The sequence below is a fragment of the Ochlerotatus camptorhynchus genome, unplaced genomic scaffold (assembly GCF_037179485.1).
Source record: "Ochlerotatus camptorhynchus isolate MF236.1 unplaced genomic scaffold, CSIRO-AGI_Acam_v1.1 ptg000002l, whole genome shotgun sequence".
NCBI lineage: Eukaryota > Metazoa > Arthropoda > Insecta > Diptera > Culicidae > Ochlerotatus > Ochlerotatus camptorhynchus.
Genome location: NW_027040494.1, coordinates 2,738,758 through 2,758,826, shown reverse-complemented (window position 1 = coordinate 2,758,826; position 20,069 = coordinate 2,738,758). Strand labels below are relative to the sequence as shown.

General features: G+C 40.1%; 1 protein-coding gene across 1 annotated transcript in view; it reads left to right on the top strand.

Moving 5' to 3' along the window:
• The window catches only part of Drl-2 (Derailed 2), a 275,456-nt gene that overhangs the window by 225,428 nt on the left and 29,959 nt on the right, over window positions 1–20,069 (top strand). The window contains exon 11 of the mRNA XM_065225169.1: window positions 6,581–6,660. Coding sequence (XP_065081241.1) covers window positions 6,581–6,660 — 80 coding nt within the window. The remainder of the gene's footprint in view (window positions 1–6,580; window positions 6,661–20,069) is intronic.

Sequence of the window (20,069 nt, the reverse complement as noted above, 5' to 3'; positions counted from 1 at the left end):
TCGGCTAATTGCAAAGGCACTCAAACAATCACTTATTAAATGTTTTCCTATAAAGTCATCACAAATTTAATACTGTTTTTAATAACTTATGACGTTTCTGATTATATACTCATTCAAAGTTTTATATATCTTGATCAAAATTGTTTGAGATTCACGTATGGTTTTCTACATTCATCGAGTATTATCAAAGTGTATTATGAGATTCACGTATGGTTTTCTACATTCATCGAGTATTATCAAAGTAAACCCAAAACAAAAAGCTTACATATGTTCGGTTACAAGACAATAAAAATAGTGCAAATGCAATAATTTCTGGTAAACATATTACAAACGAATTAACTCTAGGATCCCCAGTACTAGTTTTAAAATAATAAAATAAGAAAAACATAAATTGTTGTAAAAAACTATCAATGTTACCCCGTTTTACGGTACTCTGATCTTCTACTCGGAATTTCTCTGTACCTCTCCTTGACAGCTCTCTGAACTTCTCCATCTGTCGGAGGTTCTGATTTAGCGAACCTCTCCTCCGACGTACTATGAACATCTTCTGACCATCAGAACATCTCGTTGGAAGTTAGAGAACTTCTCTTTGGAAGCTCTCTAAACTTGTTGTTGGAACTTCAGAAAACTTAAATGAAGTTCTGTGTGCTTCTCGGAACTTCTCTTCAGAAAATCTCTGAGCTTCTTGTTGGAAGTTCTTTTAACTTTTCATCAAACTTCAGGGAAATTTGATAAAGTTCTGTATATTTCAGGGAAGTTCTGTGGACCTTAGGAATTTTTAAGTACTCTGAGCATCAAGGAAGTTCTGTAAACTTTTCGTCGGAAGTTATGTGAACGTGTGGAAATTATGCGGTCTGTAAACTTTTCGTTGCATGTTCTGTGAAATTCCCTTTAAGTTCAGAGAATTTCGCTTGAAGTTATCCGATCATTCATAAACTGCATAGGTAGTAGACCTGTTCATTTTAACAGAAATGTACGGAAGGCAACGGGTCAACCGAGATTACTGTTTGTCATGTTAATTTGAACTTCTGTGCAAATTTTCAGCAAAATCGGTGATGATTTAAAGGTGCTTCAAGCTTATTTTATGTTATTAAGGTAATTTACGGCTTATAATATTTGTTTCTCGAGACTGAAAAAAACGATAACTTTCATAGTAAAGCTTAATGTGTTATCTACCAACTTTGTCACCAAAGGTTGACTATTCAAAGTGGTTTTATTGAAGTTTGACTTAGTTTCATGCTCGAAGATATCTTAAAAAGTGAAGAATTTTAAAGTATTTGTTCTACGAACTTTCCATCCATATTATATCAAAATGTATAGTCTACGGTATAATGTTTCTCATTCTGTTCTAGAAATTTCGTTCATACACAGTTTTCGTGTAGATTCCATAGATTGAGAGATAAAAATCAGAAAAGAGGCCGTTATAGCTAAAATTCACAAGACAACAGAGCCAATAAAACTTTCAATTAGATTAACAGATCATAGTAACATTGCTTTTAAATGACAGCCAATGGATGTTTTATTGATAGATGATATTTTTAGAAATATGAATCCTCGGTAGAGGTTTTTTTTCCAAACACAAGTTAACTCGAGCTATAACAGCAATTTATAAAATAACAAACATTTTGGATGGCTCGAGTGACACTTGCCTTTGATAAAAAAACACGTCTACTGAGGATTCATATTTCTAAAAAAGTCATCTATCAATGAAACAGTCATCGGTCGTCATTGAAAAGCAATGCAACTATACCGTGCGGGACCGAAATCCGTACACCTAGGGGCTGTTCACAGTTTAGGGGGGGGGGATGTAATTAATCCACGGCCCATACAAATTTAAAAAAAAAAAATGTCCACGCAGGGGGGGGGGTCAAGAATCCCAAAAAACTGTTTACGTTGTTAATGAACAGCTCCTAAGCACGAGAGAATCATTAACGGTCAATACTAAATAATGCTATCACATTATGCTCTGTATCACATCTTTTCCCTACACATTTATCTATATTTTCCCATTATTTGCAAACACCAGGTCTTAAAATTACTTTTAATTATTAGAAAAAAGGATTAATATTGCACATATCTTGAATCAAAATCCGTACAGCGTTCTACGATTGAATCAAAATCCGTACAATTTTGAATCGAAATCCGTACACTGTGTTGAGAATGAATCTAGTTTAGTCTTCAAAGATCTCTGCCTAAGGTTGAGGTGAAATGTTTATAAAATCAGGTCAGTGAGTTATCCCACATCTCACACCACGCAGAAAAGGCATGAAACTAAAATATATGCAGTATGCATAGCCTCTCTGAAGTTTACAGGAAATTGGTAAGAGTACTCAAAAATCTGTAAAACCACTCTGAAGTAAGGCATACTTCATTCGAACGCATAGGACTTTTCTTAGGGTAGCATTTATCTGAAATTTTCTAAACTTCTCTCTGATCTTCTGTGATGCTGGCAGAACAGTTTTGAGATGTTTAATGTAATTTAGAGATTTCTACTGAAGCTATTTGAAGTTCGTTGAGCTCATCTGAGTTTGCCATAACTTCTAAGATTTTTTTTTAATTTGTCTGCTAATTGCAGATTGGTGAATATGGATGAATATGAAGATGCTGGAATATTCGCTGAATCGTTGATTTGTGTCGATGTACACAGCAAAAAAATAATTTTGATATCACGTCAAAGTGGATGCACTACAATCATGTCGAAAATATGGTGTAATATTACTTGCTAAAAAGGACAAAATTATCATTAATACAATGCATGAACTGACATTACGCTGCTTTTACTGCATTTGTTTATTTATGTGGTCATAAAAATTACATGAAATTTTCGACATGATTGTAGTGCATCCACTTTGATGTGATATCAAAATTATTTTTTTGCTGTGTATAGCTTGGAGACGATGGGGCGTAGTTGGGTGATAGTGATTAACTTAAGAGTGAGGGCCTGTTAGTGACTTTTTCCAGCTTGGCAAATCACTGGAATTCGTTGAAGAGTATGCAAGAGAGGCACCACCTGACAATGCAATCCTGTTCGATTAAGGGTGGGTAAAGCGATTAACCTTATACACCAATAAGAAACGTTCTGGCTTGCCGTGATCTCGATGTTATGAGATTAATTTACGTATTTTTAAAAAGTGCTGATTTGTGTATGTAGTAGTGTTTTGTGTTTTAATTCTTTCATTCTTTCATCACTATCCCAACCCAAGTCCCATCTTGTATCATTTCAGCTGTGCTTTCAATGCTTCGATATCCACAGCACATACCCGCCAATACAGTGCAGTGACACTCATCCGTCGAATGAAGCAGAAAGAAGATTTACCAATATCCCTTTCCCTTTGCCCCCTTCCAATCCTCTAAATAAATGTATTTATTAATCTCGAGTAAACCCCGAGTATTCGGCCCCCATTCTACTAACTTTAGTTGTAAAACAAATTATAAAAAATTACATTTAAATTAATTTGGCTCCGTAAAGCTACCGCATTTGAGCATTTACAAATAAATGGATTATATAAAAAAAAGAGCCGAAACGTAGGTACAAATTACAAAATTAATTTGTTCTGATTGAGTGATTGGCAGACTGCCAAGCCTAAACTGTTTATTTTATATGGAACATAATGCTACGAACTAAATAAATAAAATGGAAGGATCTCACCCGAATTATCCTTGAAGCTCCCGAATACAGTTTAGAAAAGTTTCTTGGATCTTGATTAAGGAAAACCGCTACTCGTTACAAGCCCTCGGAAAGAGATGCATCAAATGCAACAGTCCGGCATCTCTCGGTATCGCTATAATCCTGCTAGATTCACACCAAGGTTGCAAAGACTCATTTCAGCTAAAATAATGTTTTTCGGAATAATAAAACCAAAAGATGGTATGATGGCATGTTTTACTTGTAACTTACAAGAAGAGGTTACAAAGTATGCGTTGGAAACATAAAACCTGTAAATTTTGCTTTCTATGAGTCACAATCAGCGATTTGCTGATCGCTGAGTGAGTGAGTGAGTGAGTGAGTGAGTGAGTGAGTTTGTGAAAAATCGCTGATTGTGACTCTCATGAAGTGAAATAAACAGGTTTAATATGTCAAACACATTCTTTGCAACCTCTTCTTGTATCCTACCAATTCAAAATTTGATCATGGCATCTAACTATTTCATAATTTAGAAAAACATTGTTTTAGCTGAAATGAGTCTTTGCAACCTTGATTCACACCATCGTGATCATCTTGGGATCTTCGTTGCCCATCAGCTAAGACAGCTCCCAACAAACACCGCTCCTGGATCTCCCTTTTGACGTTGGATAACGTCTTTCGGCAACATACGGGGGTACAAAATTGAAAACAGTCATTTTAGATGCGTTACGAAAAATTAAAAGATTTTGAACGATAATAACTCAACCGTCTCTCGATAGATTTACGAGATAATGGCATCAATCGATTGGAAATATTTCTAGCAATTTGCTGAATGTTTCAAAACTATTGATTTCATTCTGTAAACTATTGAAAAATGGTTAAAAGTAAACCATTGTCTAAAGATGGTGAAAATCGATTGATTTTTTTATATTCTTATATTTCGCCAACCGAGACATCAGATGCGAGTATCTGACACCTCTGATATTTTCTGTTCTACTATATAAGCGTCCAACAAGGTCGCCCGTTCCATCATTGTCTATCCGATCGTCGACCCAGCAGCAGAGCAGCAGAGCAGCCGTACCAGAGCAGCGGCAGCAGAGCAGCGGCAGCAGAGCAGCGGCAGCAGAGCAGCGGCAGCAGAGCAGCGGCAGCAGAGCAGCGGCAGCAGAGCAGCGGCAGCAGAGCAGCGGCAGCAGAGCAGCGGCAGCAGAGCAGCGGCAGCAGAGCAGCGGCAGCAGAGCAGCGGCAGCAGAGCCTGGGGGCGAAAGGGCAACTACGCCGAGTGCGTTGGTGCCAGTGCTCCGGTATACTGGGTCGCCGTCATGGAATGCCCAGCTGCTGCAGTTCTCAGTCGGTCGTATTCACCGTCTGCTCCGCAAGGGCAACTACGCCGAGCGCGTTGGACAAATGGCCCTTTTCAGGGCCACAACATTATCAAGAAAGTGTTTAACGTACGTATGCGAGTATCTGACACCTCTGATATTTTCTGTATATACTATTGTCAACAACATCAGCCCAACAAAACGGCCCTTTTCAGGGCCACCAAACTTTCGCAAAAGAGTTATTAAGGAATATTCCAAAAATATAATATACACAATTAAGTACAACACATAACAGACGTTATCCAACGCCAACCCTGCGGTCGTATCTAGTATACAACCCTTCCAACTTTTTCTTTTTCCTTTTTACTTATCATCCGCCATGGTCTGATCTATTTCGATCCCGTTCATGAGATTTTGAACAATTGAACAATTGGAGGTTTGTTAACATGATTAAAATTGTTAAAATCACCAAATGAAAATCAGCACCAAAATTCGCTCATATATGTCAGTCTCAGAGCACCTAAATTTACATGAATTTTTCTAAGTGTGTATTACATCCACGCAGTTTGAACTGTGCAACATTTTGAACATAATTGATACGATTTATTTCGATTCTCTATTAATCCAATAAGACAAACTAAACATTTGCCAACCCTGCTCTATACCACAAATTCATCGCATCCCCTTCGACAATGTTTCCAGTGGTTTAGTCTTTATTGCTTTCTCGTGTTATTGTTTCATATTCATTCATTCCTCTATTTCATGAACATACATTGGGCCTCCCTTAGCTCAGTCGGTAAAGCCGTAGCTGCGAAGCAAGACCAGGCTGGAGGTGGAATTTTTCGGGCTCAAAATTGTCTCGACTTCCCTGGGCATACAATCCTTCTAATGCAAAAAATGGTACTGGTTTAAAAAGCTCTCAATTAACAACTGCTTTCAAAAAACACAAAGTTGAGAGCCGGCGTAAAGTTCCAGATGGGACGTCATAAAGCCAAAGAAGAAGAACATTGGACTCTTACAGTTTTATCCCAGTCAAAGCGAACCATTTTGCTAAGCCAGTCGGCCATAAGATTTTATGGTCGTTCATTTCTCGTAGCGCGCATTCCGAACCAAACCACGACCAAAGGCGTCATACAGCCAGCCGACAACGACGGTGGCCGTAAAGTATGAGGGACCCTTTTACAAGGACCTTCCCTTCTGCAACCACCCAGGAACTAAATTACTTTATTGGCTCTCACACCAGAAATGGAGGTTAGCCGTAGCAAGTCGCTTTAATCTTTTTCTACACGTCGGTTGCAGTCGGGGCAGGGCAACATTATTTTCTGTGGATTTAATGAATTCTAGCGGAGATCAAAGCCAGCCCGCGCGTAATTCTATCGGCGTGGGTGGGTGGGTGGTTGGTCGACTAGCAGCAGTGAAATTATAGCACGGATGGAGCTATGGAGCTCCCCATGTTCTAGTTACTTCTTTTTTTATTTATTCACTTTCTCACTTAGATACCTACTTTGGCCACCTGCGGTTAAGGCGAAATGGTGTTTGTTGCCGTCCGCTACTGTCTGTGGCTGTAACACTATAGCGCCCCCACTTACAGTTTTCCCTTTTTTTTTCTCTCTCTCTCTTTTGCATTCAACAGGAGGTGGATTCGTTTGAGCTGGGTGCTTACCTCAGGGATGGCTATCGGTTAGCACAACCCGTAAATTGTCCGGATGAATTGTAAGTATTTTTCTAGTTTAAAAGATTTGAAAAAGCGTGTGGAGTACTTTTAAAAGGATTGAGAAGACTAGAAGAGTGATGAATGTAGGTTAATCTGAGTATTCTAAAGTGGTAGTTGATATTGAAATGGTGGATTTGTTAAATAACAAGTTAAGTGGTTGGTTGGTTGGGTTTGCGTTTCTTTCAGGAAATGTTAACATGCCTAAAATGCGCGAAGATCTTTCTAGGAAGATCACAAAAACATTAGGATTCGAACAACTATATAATTTCAAAAAACACGTTACATACCTAGAAAAAATCGTGTAAATTTAGGTGCTCTGAGACTGACATATACGAGCGTCAATGTTGACATAAAATTGAGTCATAATAGACGCGAAATTCATTTCAAGCAAACGTCCTTTTCGTCGAGTAACGAACTTTTCAGTCTCGGAGCACTTAATTTTACATGACCTGTTTGTTTACGTCTCATCCTTTATGTCAAAAATGGATTCCGTCACGTGTAAAATTAAGATTTCTTAAGAGTGTAACTTTCCGGGGGCAAATTGTCCAGACTTTTTTCATATAATATTATATTTATTTGTTTTCTTATGTTTTTATCCCACTTGAAAGGCAAATTCACTTTTTTGGACCAATTAATCACGTTACCTAGATGATTATGTTGTACTATCAAATTAATAATTAGCTTACAGTTCAAAGATTTCTCATCACAGTGTCATGGAATCAGTTTTCATTATTCGTTTCATTGCGTAATCAAGTATAGTAAACCCCCACCCTCCTCAAAAATGACAATAACTCTATAATTTTCGTTACAATTAACGGAACAAACACGCTTATCCGTCGAGTTAGGAGTTAGAAGCAAGGTTTTTGCCATGCATTTACTGAATTAGGAATCATGAAACCATTACATTTTAAATGTAAACGTTGGGGGTTCACTGGGGGAGTTTTTTTTTTTGGAGCTGCTGCCCTCTGAAGCTCTGAAAAAACTTCATGACACGGGTTTTGTTAAGAGTCATGGAAAGACAGCCCCAAACTTGAATAACTTTAGAAATCACTATCAGATTAGTTTTTTATACTGTTTTAAAAATCACAGCAAAGAAAATGCACGTCAAACTTGTTCAAAGATAGAACCTACTCTTCCCGAGAAAATTTAAAATATCTGTAAATATTCCTAAAAACCATTTTTCAATAGTTTTTCAAAAACATTCATACAGGGAACGTTAATTTTAATTGTTAGGTCATCCTTGCACTCAACTTTAACACATAGAAAAAAGATCTCGATTTTGGCAACAAACATGTGCAGTAGACTGATGCAAAATTTGAAATTTTCGCTCCACAGTCTAGTCTAGTCTAGTCTAGTCTACACATACACAGCCAGTACTTGAAAGAATCCTGGAAAATGATACATCTATCATTTTTCTTGTCATTATTAATGCCTGCTGCACATCAAGGATGTGAAACAAACAATAAAGCGGCCAGGCCTACTGTGTAGTGTTTAGTTAATTTTTGTGGAAGTGAATGTTTACCATGTCTACTTAATAAGTATAGACAGTGGTTAACATTTAATCCACAGGTAATCAAAGAGCGGGGACATACCGTACCAACCGCTCCGTATGCAGGATTTGAAAATAGGCTATATAAATCGTTGGGAGTGACAGAGCTAAGAAAGTTAATGTACACTCCTTGGTTTTCCGATCTCCTGGGATGGAACACAGGTATTTACCCCTTGTGTTCGAGCGTACAGTCCTCCCTCCGTACAAGCATGGACGGCACCGCCCACCCACTGCCATCCCTCAATCGATCCAGCCGACCTCAGTCGAAGGACAACAGAGAGCGGTGTGCGGACGTAACCTATACGGAGGGAATGCTGTATTCGCCTAGGTTATAGCGCCCTTGCTCGCTACCATTTTCTTCTAGCGGTTGGGACCTGAGCACTAACTCTTGTCCTAGCCCTATATGGCATATGGTTATAGCGCCATTACTCGCTTTCTGAAAAGAGAAGAAGGGAAGGGAAGGAGAGGAAAAGGACTTGGGAAAAGGAAATGCGGAATTCCTTTCCTCATTAGTATTTGTATCGTCAACTTTTATGAAAACCATATAAATCATTTTTCCTTGGTCAGAGGTATTATTACGACATTTGAATAAGATTGTCTTATCATTTGTTATTCAAAATTTAATGTTATAATGATCAACATAGCTTTGGATCATCCAATATAAATCGGTAACACTGTCCTGCAACCGATGATTTTTCTAATCCGAAAACTAAAAGTTACGAAAAAGCACTTAGGCCTTCATTAAGTTCCACTTTCACGCGATGTTCAATGTTTCGCGGTTTGCTCTTTACGCATTGTTCAGGCTATCATAACAAGCTATGACCGACGTGACGATTGCTTAAGCCCTGGTTAAACAAGTAAACAAGTTATTAAAATGAAATTACGTTCCCGAAAGCAGTCAACAATGTATCTTAAACCGGATCAAGCGTGCGCCCTATTTTTCTAAACATTCTGACGCGTTCCGCCCAATATATAATACAGACCCAGTATTGATCAACTCAATAATGCAAATAGGCTTGAGTGCTAACCCATAATCTTCTGCTCAGTAAGCAAAAACGCCTACAATAGGACTACAATAGATCAATTTACTGGTCGCAGTAGTGTTTGGTCCCGAACAGAGAAGCAAAAACGCTACGAAAGACGATATTTGAAGTCCGGATAAAAAGCTATTTGAATAAAATGACGTTTCCGAAAGCAGTTAACAATGCTTTTCAAACCAGAGTTCTATCTGTAACGATTTTCTAAAATAACGGCCTGGGATAGATATATAATATCTTAATATCTTTTCCTCCCTCTTTTCCCAGGCTCAAGCATCTGTTTGAATATCCTACCCTAGCTAAGGAGCTGTTCATAAGCTACGTAGACCGATTTTTAGAGGTTTTAGACCCTCCCCCTCTCCCGGCGTAGACAATCGATACATTTTTTTGAAAATGTGTATGGACCGTAGACATTTGTTAACACCCCCTCCCCCTGTAAAGAGTCTACGTAGTTTATGAACAGCCCCTAAGTATATGAAAAAAAAACAATTAAACATGAGTGAACTTACCAATTTAGTTGACTGCTGGATGCAACTTGTCCGTAAACTTCACGTGGAATTCAAAACCTTTGCTGCACATGATTCGATAATGATCACTATTTCTCATCAACAAATGAACAAATTTCACGTTTTCCACACTGAATTTTCACCACAACATTCGTTAAATTAGTGAAAGGGAAGCCGCAGTAAAAACAAAACACGTCAGTTTTACAGCGCGACCTACTTCGATCATCAAATTTTAAATTTTCGCTCCACAGTGCTTAAACGGTTCCAAATTGGGCCCTGCTTAGCCTCCAAAAATTTGAACTACTTTAGTAAAAAACTGACTTCGCACAAATCATTTCAAGTTTATATGGGAATTACTATGGGAAAACTTATGTTTTTGTTCATATGTATCTAATAATTCACCACATCACTATGCTTTTAAAAATGATAGCAATAATTGTAGAAAATTTTCCCAGCTACAACTTTGTTGAAATCCACTTTTCAATCAAATGTAAGGAACAAAAGTTATTAATGATTCAAGTAACTGATATCTTATGATTATGCTCATTCAACTGTTCAGCAGGCAGCATTGGTGTTTCTGGTGCGAAGAATATAGCACAAATATCATGGCTACTATGTCACACTGCAGAATACAGTGTTGCTAACAGAACAGCTGCTTGATCATGCCATAAGATTATCAATCTCTCAAACAATTAATAACTATTTCATTTGACATTTGGCTGAAAAACGATGACAGGAGCACATATCGTGGTAGGGGTAAACAATAGTTGCAATTTCCAAACCTACGACTGGATGCCTTCCTTCAAATAACAACTGAAGTGCGGTAAAAAATCGGTAGAACTGTTTCAAACACACAGTTGGTACTTGAGCGGGTCGGTTTTCATCTCTTTTTGCCAGTGGTGGCGGGGGGGGGGGGACACCCCTCACCATCCCTCTCCAAAGGGGGAGTTTGGTAAAGAGAGATGAAAAAACCGATTTGTACCTTCCTTAAAACTTGTCCTAGCTCGCTTATCTAATATCTATATACAATCTTCACACTGCCGTACTCTAACGGAACTATCAACTCTATGCTTTCATCTACTCCATCTATCGTATAAAAATTACCACTACAGTCTGTTATTTGAAATTAGCATCTTCAACTATGAAAAACGATATTCCGCAAAGTTGTAGCTTAGAAAAATAATGCCATAAGAATAATTATAGAACTTTTCGAAAAAGCAATATGGAAAATGGGTAGTAGACAATGAACAAAAAGTTTGGTTTTCCCATAGTAATTTCTATATAAACTTCAAATAGTTTGTGCCAAATCAGTTTCTTACCAAATGAGTTTAAATTTTGGGAGGCTAATCAGGACCTGATTTGAAACCGTTTGAGCCCTGTGGAGCGAAAATTTCAAATTTTGCATCAGTCTAATGTGCAGTTATGTTTCCAAAATCGAGATTTCTCTGTACCCTACAATATGGGTATTATTGAAGCGAGGATAACCGTTAGATGCTAAAAAAAATACGTATTGGACGTCATTTTGGAATCCAAGATGACAGTCATCGGTTTACGAAAAGAAATACAAATTTCCAGATATATGGAAAATAGTCATATTATAGAGTGTTTCAAAGATTATCTAAAACCGATGAAAGAACCAGTCAGTTCTACAAGAGGTCAATAAAGTTACAACCGACCAACTCAATCGTTCGTTGGGAGGGAGATACGATTGGAGTTACAAGCGCTGCGGCAACTTCAGGCACTCCGTAGCCATCGGGGTGCTTAGGAGCATTCCACACCAAGTTCTTGACCTCCAAACCGACCTACCAATCGTTGGCGTTCACCTTAAGAACGCCGCTAACTTAGCTATCGGCTGTGCGTACCTGCCCTGCGGACGGATAGCCAACTTAGATGGAGACTTAAGTGCAGCTATTTGTTAGCTTCCAGAACCGCGGCTCATCGTCGGTGACTTCAAACTATCTAGACTGGGGCAGCCCTCGCCCAGACCCCTGGCGAACATCTTCGAGAGTGGGGACCTGGTGGTGCTGAACGACGGCGCTCCCACTTTTTTTAATGGACGGCACACCACCGCGATCGACATGTCCACTGTCAGTCGATCTATCGCGAACAGGACACAGTGGAATATCAGTAACGACCTGCATGGTATTGACCATTACCCGATCCGGTAACAGGCGCGGCCCCTCCAACGACTCGGAGACCCAGATGGCACTACGAGGAAGCCAACTAGGACGCCTTCAGGGATAAATCCGACGCTCTCCTTCAGCAACGCGATCCGAACGACATCTCGAGCTTCACGGAAGTACTCTACGAAGCTGCAACAGTATCTATCCCAAGAACGGGTAGCATACCTTGGCGAAAAACCCTACGTTGATGGAACGAGGATACCAAATGTGCGGTGAAAGCGCGACGCAAAGCTTCACGCCGGCTTAAGCGTCTCGCCTTAGACGACCCGGATAGGGAGGAAGCGCTGAAGTTTTACCGAGAACGCCATCTCTCGTGCAGACAGGTGATCCGTGACGCAAAGCGATCTAGCTGGATGGATTTCCTGGATTCAATCGACGAATCCCAATCGTCGAGTGAATTGTGGAATCGTGTCAACGCTCTGAGTGGCAAGCGGCGGTCTACTCCACCAAGCTCATGGCACCTCGATCTCAGAACCGAAGGACATCGCCGACGAACTAGGAAAATATTTTGCCGGTCTATCTGCTGTCAGTGGCTACGACAGCGATTTCGTCCAGCGCGTCAAACCTTCCACAAGCAGCATTCGCGATTTGCGAATTCCACCCGATGTTGCTGTGCTCCAGATCAACGAAGCTCTTACCTTCCGGGAGCTTCAATTTGCCCTCGGCAGCAGTAGTGGTAAATCTGCCGGGCCTGACGAGATTGGATACCTGGTGTTAAAAAAAACCGGTCGGGAGTTTCTCTTTCATAAGAAACACTTCTTCACTCGTCTAGAGTACAACTTCAATTATATTTCTTCATCAGTTTTCATTACATTCAAACTTAACTCTACATTGAAAATCTTAACTCTACACAACATTTATTCTATGGGAGGAGCTTGGACTCACTTTTGTAAAGACGATAGCCAATCGTCATTGAATAGTCTATTTGTTCAACATGTGTTGTGGAATCGGACCAATAAATACGCGCGACATGTATCTTTTCTGCACGGGTGGCATTTTGCTGGTTTTGCTTTTATTTTGAAGTGGTAAAGTCCATATTATGGTTTGGAAGAAATAACATCAGAGTTGGTTTGGAAATGCTAACATGAAGCTTTAGTGTGATGATTTATTAGCTAGAGAATTATCTTTAGAAGAGGGTAGGTGGATAGTTCCGTTAGAGTACGGCAGTGTGAAAATTGAATAGAAGTTGAAAATGAGCGAAGGGCCATTAATGCGACAGTTTTTAAAGATAGACGCACAGTTTTGCCTAACCCGTACGATGTACGCGGGGACTTGAAGTATGTCTCCAAGTCCACAGGCAATAATGTGCGTCCCTCTTTTTGCTCATAAACTGACTGCGGCTGTAGAATAGTTCTAGCGACGTTTTCATCACTACCTAAAGCCCCACGTTGCGAGGGCATTTCCAGTCGATGGTGTGTTATAATGCAGTTCTTCTTTACCCAACTATTGTGTTGCTCCTCTTGTCATGACCAACGTGATCATCTCAGAGAGAAAGCAGTAGGGTGGTTGTTGCGTGCTGTACCAGGTAGTGATGATAGGTAGTGATGAAAACGTCGCTAGAACTATTCCACAGCCGCAGTCAGTTTATGAGCAAAAAGAGGGACGCACATTTTTGCCTGTGGACTTGGAGACATACTTCAAGTCCCCGCGTACATCGTAGGGGTTAGGCAAAAATGTGCGTCTATCTCTAAAAACTGTCGCATTAATGGCCCTTTACTCATTTTCAACTTCTATTCAATTTTCATACTGCCGTACTCTAACGGAACTATCCACCTACCCTCTTCTAAAGATCATTCTCTAGCTAATAAATCATCACACTAAAGCTTCATGTTAGCATTTCCAAACCAACTCTGAAAATCGTTAACTTCGCGTATGAAGTAACATAAAAAAAAGGAAAGAAATAACATGTTTATGCAAACATGTGAATGCAATAAATTTGGAATGAGGTTTGTTTTGAGTTTCGCTGAGCATGCACTTGCGAGTGTTGGCCACTCACAAGTGTCTTATTGTAATTTATGACTTGAGATATGAAATGATCTGTAAATGATTATTTTGGAATACTACATCTCCCTCGACGGAAAAACGAGGCTAATCGACCTCTTCAACGATCTATTGCTCACTGACTCGTATCCAAACCTCTGGAAACAAAGCTTGGTTGTGGCCATTCCAAAGAACAACACGTCGAGTGAAGAAGCCTCCTCCTTTAGGCCGATTGCGCTCACTTGCTGTGCGGAAAAAGTGATGGAGGGAACGGTAAATCATCGTCGTAGGCAGTTCCTTGAGTCAAACGGCTTCCTTGACGAACGGCAGCTTGCGTTCCGGCAAGGACACGGTTCCTCCACTTACTTTGCAGCCCTCGGGAAAGTACTTAAGGAAGCCCAGGACAACGGTCACCATGCGGAGTTAGTCTCCCTTGATATTTCAAAGGCGTTCAACAGGACATGGACACCTGGTGTCATCAGGCAGCATCACACATTTTGTACGGAATTTCCTCCTTGACTGTTTCCAGGTGACTGTCGGGAACACTCGCTCGGATCCATTCTCCGAGGAAACTGTAGTGGCCCAGGAATCCGTCATAGCGGTAACGCTATTCCTGGTGGCAATGAACGGGGTATTCAGCCGATTGCCCAAGAACGGGCACGTAATCTTTTATGCCGACGGGACGGGAGAACGACTAAGCGGACCAGCAACATAGCTCAAGCAGCATTCTCCGCCATCAGCAGGTGGGCACATTCGGTTAGTTTCCAGCTCTCCGCGCCGAAGAGTGTACGGTGCCTTATCTGTCACTCGGGCCATCTGATTCGAGGACCACCGATCACCATCCAAGATCATCCGATTCCACTAAAAAAAACAATGCGTGTTCTGGGGGTAGTACTTGATCGCACCCTAAGATTCAACCAGCACTTCAGGATGGTGAAAGAAAACTGTCGTAGCCGCATCAACATAGTCAAGACAATCTCCCGCCCGCATCGCTCCAGCAACCGTGAGATCCGCCTTCTTGTCGTTCGGGCTGTTATCGACAGTCGGCTTTTCTACGGCCTCGAAATAACCTGCTTAGCCACCGAGAAGCTCAACCACATCCTCGGTTCGGTATACAACACCTACGTACGCATCGTATCCGGTCTTCTCCCTTCCACGCCTGCAGACGCCGCATGCGTGGAAATCGGAATTCTCCCTTTCTGCTATCGATCTGCTGCAGCCATTGCTACGAAAGCCGCTGCCCGCGGTGCTAAGACATCCGGGAACGAAAAGGGTCTTCCTCCTCAACGAGGCGACAGAGCCCTCCGCAGTGCAGCCAACCGTGACCTCCCCCGGTGGCCAGGGTCCACTGGAATGGAGAGAAGAGTTGGCGATCAAAAGTTGTCAAAATCGATAAGTGGATTAAGAGTGGATTCCAAGCCGGAGATAACTCTGTAGCTTTGAGACGTTCTGTTCCAGAGCTTCTCGGGTCGATTTATACGGGGCACGTTCATCGCTTTACGGACGGATCGCGGTCGCGGGCTGGAGTTGGACTCGGAGTGGCAGGACCGAACACTGTAACGAGTCAACGTCTACCGGAGGAGTGTTCCGTGTTTTCCGCTGAAGCCGCAGCTATTCTAAACGCAGCCATCACTCCAGCAGATCAACCGATCCTCGGGCTAACTGACTCACACAGCGTCATCCAAGTGCTATAAGCCGAAGCCCCGAGCCACCCCTGGATACAAGCCATAACATGGTACGCCCCACCTTCAACCGTATTTACGTGGATCCCCGGACACTGCGGTGTTCCCAGAAACGAAGCTGCGGACAGCCTGGCGAGATCTGGTGCCTACCGTCCCCGCTGCATCAGGAACGTACCCCTCCTAGACGTCAGGCGTTGGATTGTGAAAACTATTATAGAAGCCTGGCAGCAGGAATGATTTCAGTCCCGGACCACTTTCCTGAGGAAGAACAAGGAAACCGTACGCTCCTGGCTGGACAGCCAAAAGTACAAGAACCAGCGGATCATCTCAAGACTCCGGACCGGCCATGCGAAGATTTCCTGTAATTTCGGTGGGACACCTTTCCGCAAGGTTTGTTCAATTTGCAGCATCCCCGCCTCGGTGGAACACGTGCTGTGTGTCTGCCCGGAGTTTCAGAAGCTACGCTAACAACATGAACTCCCGAACAACGTCAGTAATTTGCTTGGTTATGACCCCTCGACGTTGGCTGCGCTGATCGTCTTTCGCAAGGATGCCCACTTTAAGATCAAATCTAGCCCCCCGTCGGTGGCTGCACTGATCGTGTTTTCCGAACCTTTCTTTTTTTCTGCCATCGGGGTTTCTCCCTCGGACCGGGCACTGTCTTCTACGGTCGGTGGAGCTCTACCTTGTTCACGCACCCAGCCCTCACCACAGCCCCGATGTAATCCTCACTTTACATTATGTTTTTAAAATGTTGTCTGTCTCATTCGTTGGGAAATCAGGGTCAGTTATACGTCACGTTAATTAATGTCAAATTTAAACCTATTTTTTTGAGTAAGGATCTAGCCTGAACATCTGCTATAGACCGTGATGAACAAGCCTACTGCTAAAAATCACGGTAATAAAGAAGAAAAAAAAGTCTGCATTTTTATGTTCATAATTTAAAGCACTCGATATTAGTCAGCGTTACCAGATTTAATTATTTATTTATTTAGTCAAGCAAAGTAGACTACGTACAATTTTCAGAATGTTTTAAAGGGTGTCCCACATCAAATTGCATCACGAAAAAAACGCTGTAAAAAATTACCCATTGGGTGTTTTCTCTTGAAAATTTGGGCAGAAGTAGTTTAGAGTACATTGTTTACACTGTATTTTTATCGCTGTCAGTTTTTTAAATGATGGAATAGGATTGGGTGATCTTCAAAAAAGATCGATCTTGATGAATCGATCTTATATTTGGCTCTAGAATCGATTCACTGATTAAATCGGTACCAAAGAATCGATCTTTGGTAGATCGATCTTTTGATTTTTTTGTGATACGCTTGTTTACGTTGGTACCCCAAGAAATTCTTTCCTTTATAATATTCAATTAAATCACCGGCCAGAATTTTTTTTAATAAAATGCAAAACAACGAGGAAATGAACTCACTGTCAATGTGTGTGTCAATTCAGTTCGATTGCCACGGAAAAACAGAATGATTAATTAATGAATTAAGTTGCTGTATTCGTAAATATTGGAAATTCAACTAACATAGAGAGCGATGCTAATGTTGACGTTATGTTTGTTAAATTTACCACGAAGTCTGGGGTGAGAGTAAATCGTTTTTTCGATGTAAATGCTCTTAAAAAATTGAACACATATTTTTATTGACAATCGAAAAGATCGAAAAAAAATCGATTTTTTCGATCTTTTCGTGGACAAAAAATCGATCGATCCAAGATAGCCCAATCCTAAGTTGGAAACAATGGCGTCACCCGAAAAGTAACGTCGTGAATTGATTTTGCGCATGCACCTGGAAAATCCTCAACTCTCTCATCGGGACATCGGAAAACAACTCGGAATCGTGCAGTCAACGGTGAGTCGTGTGATTAAACATTACTACGAAACTCTGAACATCTAACAGACGGAGAAATGCGGTCAGAATGGATGTTCTATTAGTGATCAGGATCACAAGCGTGTCGTGAAAGCGTTTAAGCGGAATCCCAATGCTTCGGTCAGGGATGTGGTACAAGCCAGCGTTGTCACCAAGCCAGGGTCAGCAGATTTGGAGGAACCTGAAACGCCGGACTTTATTGCAGGATAGGAAGGTTTAGGTTTTAAATAGGGCCCGACAGGCAATCGGAAGTCAGTCTTAGTTTAGAATTGAAGAGAAGATCATTTAGTGAGTGATAAAGTAAGGGTTGATGCATATATTATGTCACGCTCTAAGAAGGGAGGGGGGTCTAAGATTTTGTGACATGCAATGCATAAGGTATAGGAAAAACGTCACGATAGGGGGAGAGGGGGTAATTTTTTGCTCGATTTAGCGTGACATAATTAACGCATAGGCCCTAATCAAATTATACAGTGAGTGCATGTGGTTAAATGTAAAGTGAAATGATTTTTTTTTTATGATTAACAAGGGAGACGAAAGTAATCAACTTTACATTTCATACAACGGATTTCTATAAAATTTGCTTCAAAATTTCGGTTTTTAAGATAAATTCGAGTCGTAATCAATAATAAGAAGCACCTGCCGATATTATCCGATTTCAAGCACTATTGATCGATAATCTTGGATATGGTAGAATTATCGAGCGTTATGCTGATGTTGTTTTTAGTGTGTTTTGTGATGTGAACTGTCACTTTCTTGAGCACCTGCTTTTGTGATTGTTGCATGTTCGAACTCTGGAAGAATTGATGGCCATCGATGCTGATCTTCACCGGATGCCTGAGATTGGGGGAGTCTGTTGAGGTAGTGATGGATATAAGCGTTTCCGCACTTATCAAAATTTCAAGAGCACAGTTGCCACAAAACATACAACAATGAAACCAGAACTTCACATTTGATGCAGCAAACAGGAAGTTCCAATTTCATGAGCGATCCCAAGTAGCATTTCTTGTTTTATTGCACTCTATTAGTGGTTATTGAGATCAATTTCATAAAACCGCCAATAAAATTAATAGCTCCAGCACAACCTTTTGATAACCGCTATAAGATCGTCATACAGCTTAGTGGACCACTCTTGATAAGGTTTATAAAGCATGTTTGAGAATCACAATAAAGCTGTCTTAAAACCTTTTGTCAGGAAGCCTCATACTCTACAAAAGGTTCTCATAGCCTCTATAAGAGTAATATTGTATCCAAGCAGTTTTATTACGCTTTGGTGAAAATCAGTTATAAAGCCAATTTAATTTTTATTGGCTTCAAAGCAACCGCCATAAATTAGCTTGTTGTTGTTCTGTTCTGCTGAAACTTTTTTTTCCAAATGGAAATCTTTAGCGGTAAAAATATGTTTGAGTGTTGGTGTCAAGATCACCATGCCATCAATTTTGTTTCATGGCGACATTAGTGAAAATTTTAAAGAAAATATATGACTTTTTAGAAGTTCCAAAACATATGCGCTTGAAATGTTATCGTGTATATTGAGGTAATATGAGCGTTAAATAAATGCGCCTCCAAAATAATTCAAGTTAACAAAAAAGATTGTTTCAGAAATCAAATGAATTTGATGGAATTACCTTAATTTTACAGAAAATTGATCTCAATACATAAATTCATACCAATGCACACTGGAAATCATTTCGGATCTCTTATTTAGCCATTATTTTATTGAAATTTCTTGGATTTTATTCCAAGGCTAATGGCATTTTCATAATGACAATATGGCGACAGAGGACAGCAGGCAAGAAAAACACCAAGCGCAATTTCTTAAAATGTCTAATGCTTACATTGCACACTGGGTCAGGAATGCAACCTAGCGGATCAAAATTAATAACTCCGAAACGTAGCATTTCCGCGACTTGGTGTCTTGGGCAAAATTTTTCGTCATAATAAGGACCATCTATTGACATAAACAAATAGTTCAAAACTCTTCCGCAAAGATGGTGTTACAATCTAACTTCTTTCTCTGACGTTTTGGAAACTTGATGTCTTGGGCAAAGTTGTTTATCTTGACAAAATGAACAGCTCTTTCAAAGACGTTAAATTTCCACTGTCTACTGGTTCCAAGTTATATGGAGTTAAAGAAAAAAAATGTTGAAAATATGGTGTTTTTTTGTTTACAGCTTTATAATGTTTTATTATTCTCTTATGCAAATACATTAAATAAATAGCTTTTGTGATGAAACATACTGGATTAAGCTTCAAATTTCAAAGATATTGTTGAAAACACGAGAAAAAAAACACAATTTTTGAACATTAATATCTCCCAAAGCGCAAAAAATCGCAACCTGACATTTTCAGCAAAAATTAAGCAATACTCGATAAACAAAATATCAAAATTTGAGAGCTTAAGAAATAGCTTTTTTTAATGCATTGAATTTGTGTTTCGAAGACTTCACGACTTTGTCAAAGTTGGATATCTTGATAAAATAAACAACTTTTCTAAATATGTTAAAACTTTACAGCCTACTGTTTTCGAGTTATGTGAAATTACAGAAAAAATATGAATATAAGTGTTTTAATTTTAAATATATTGTTTAAATGAA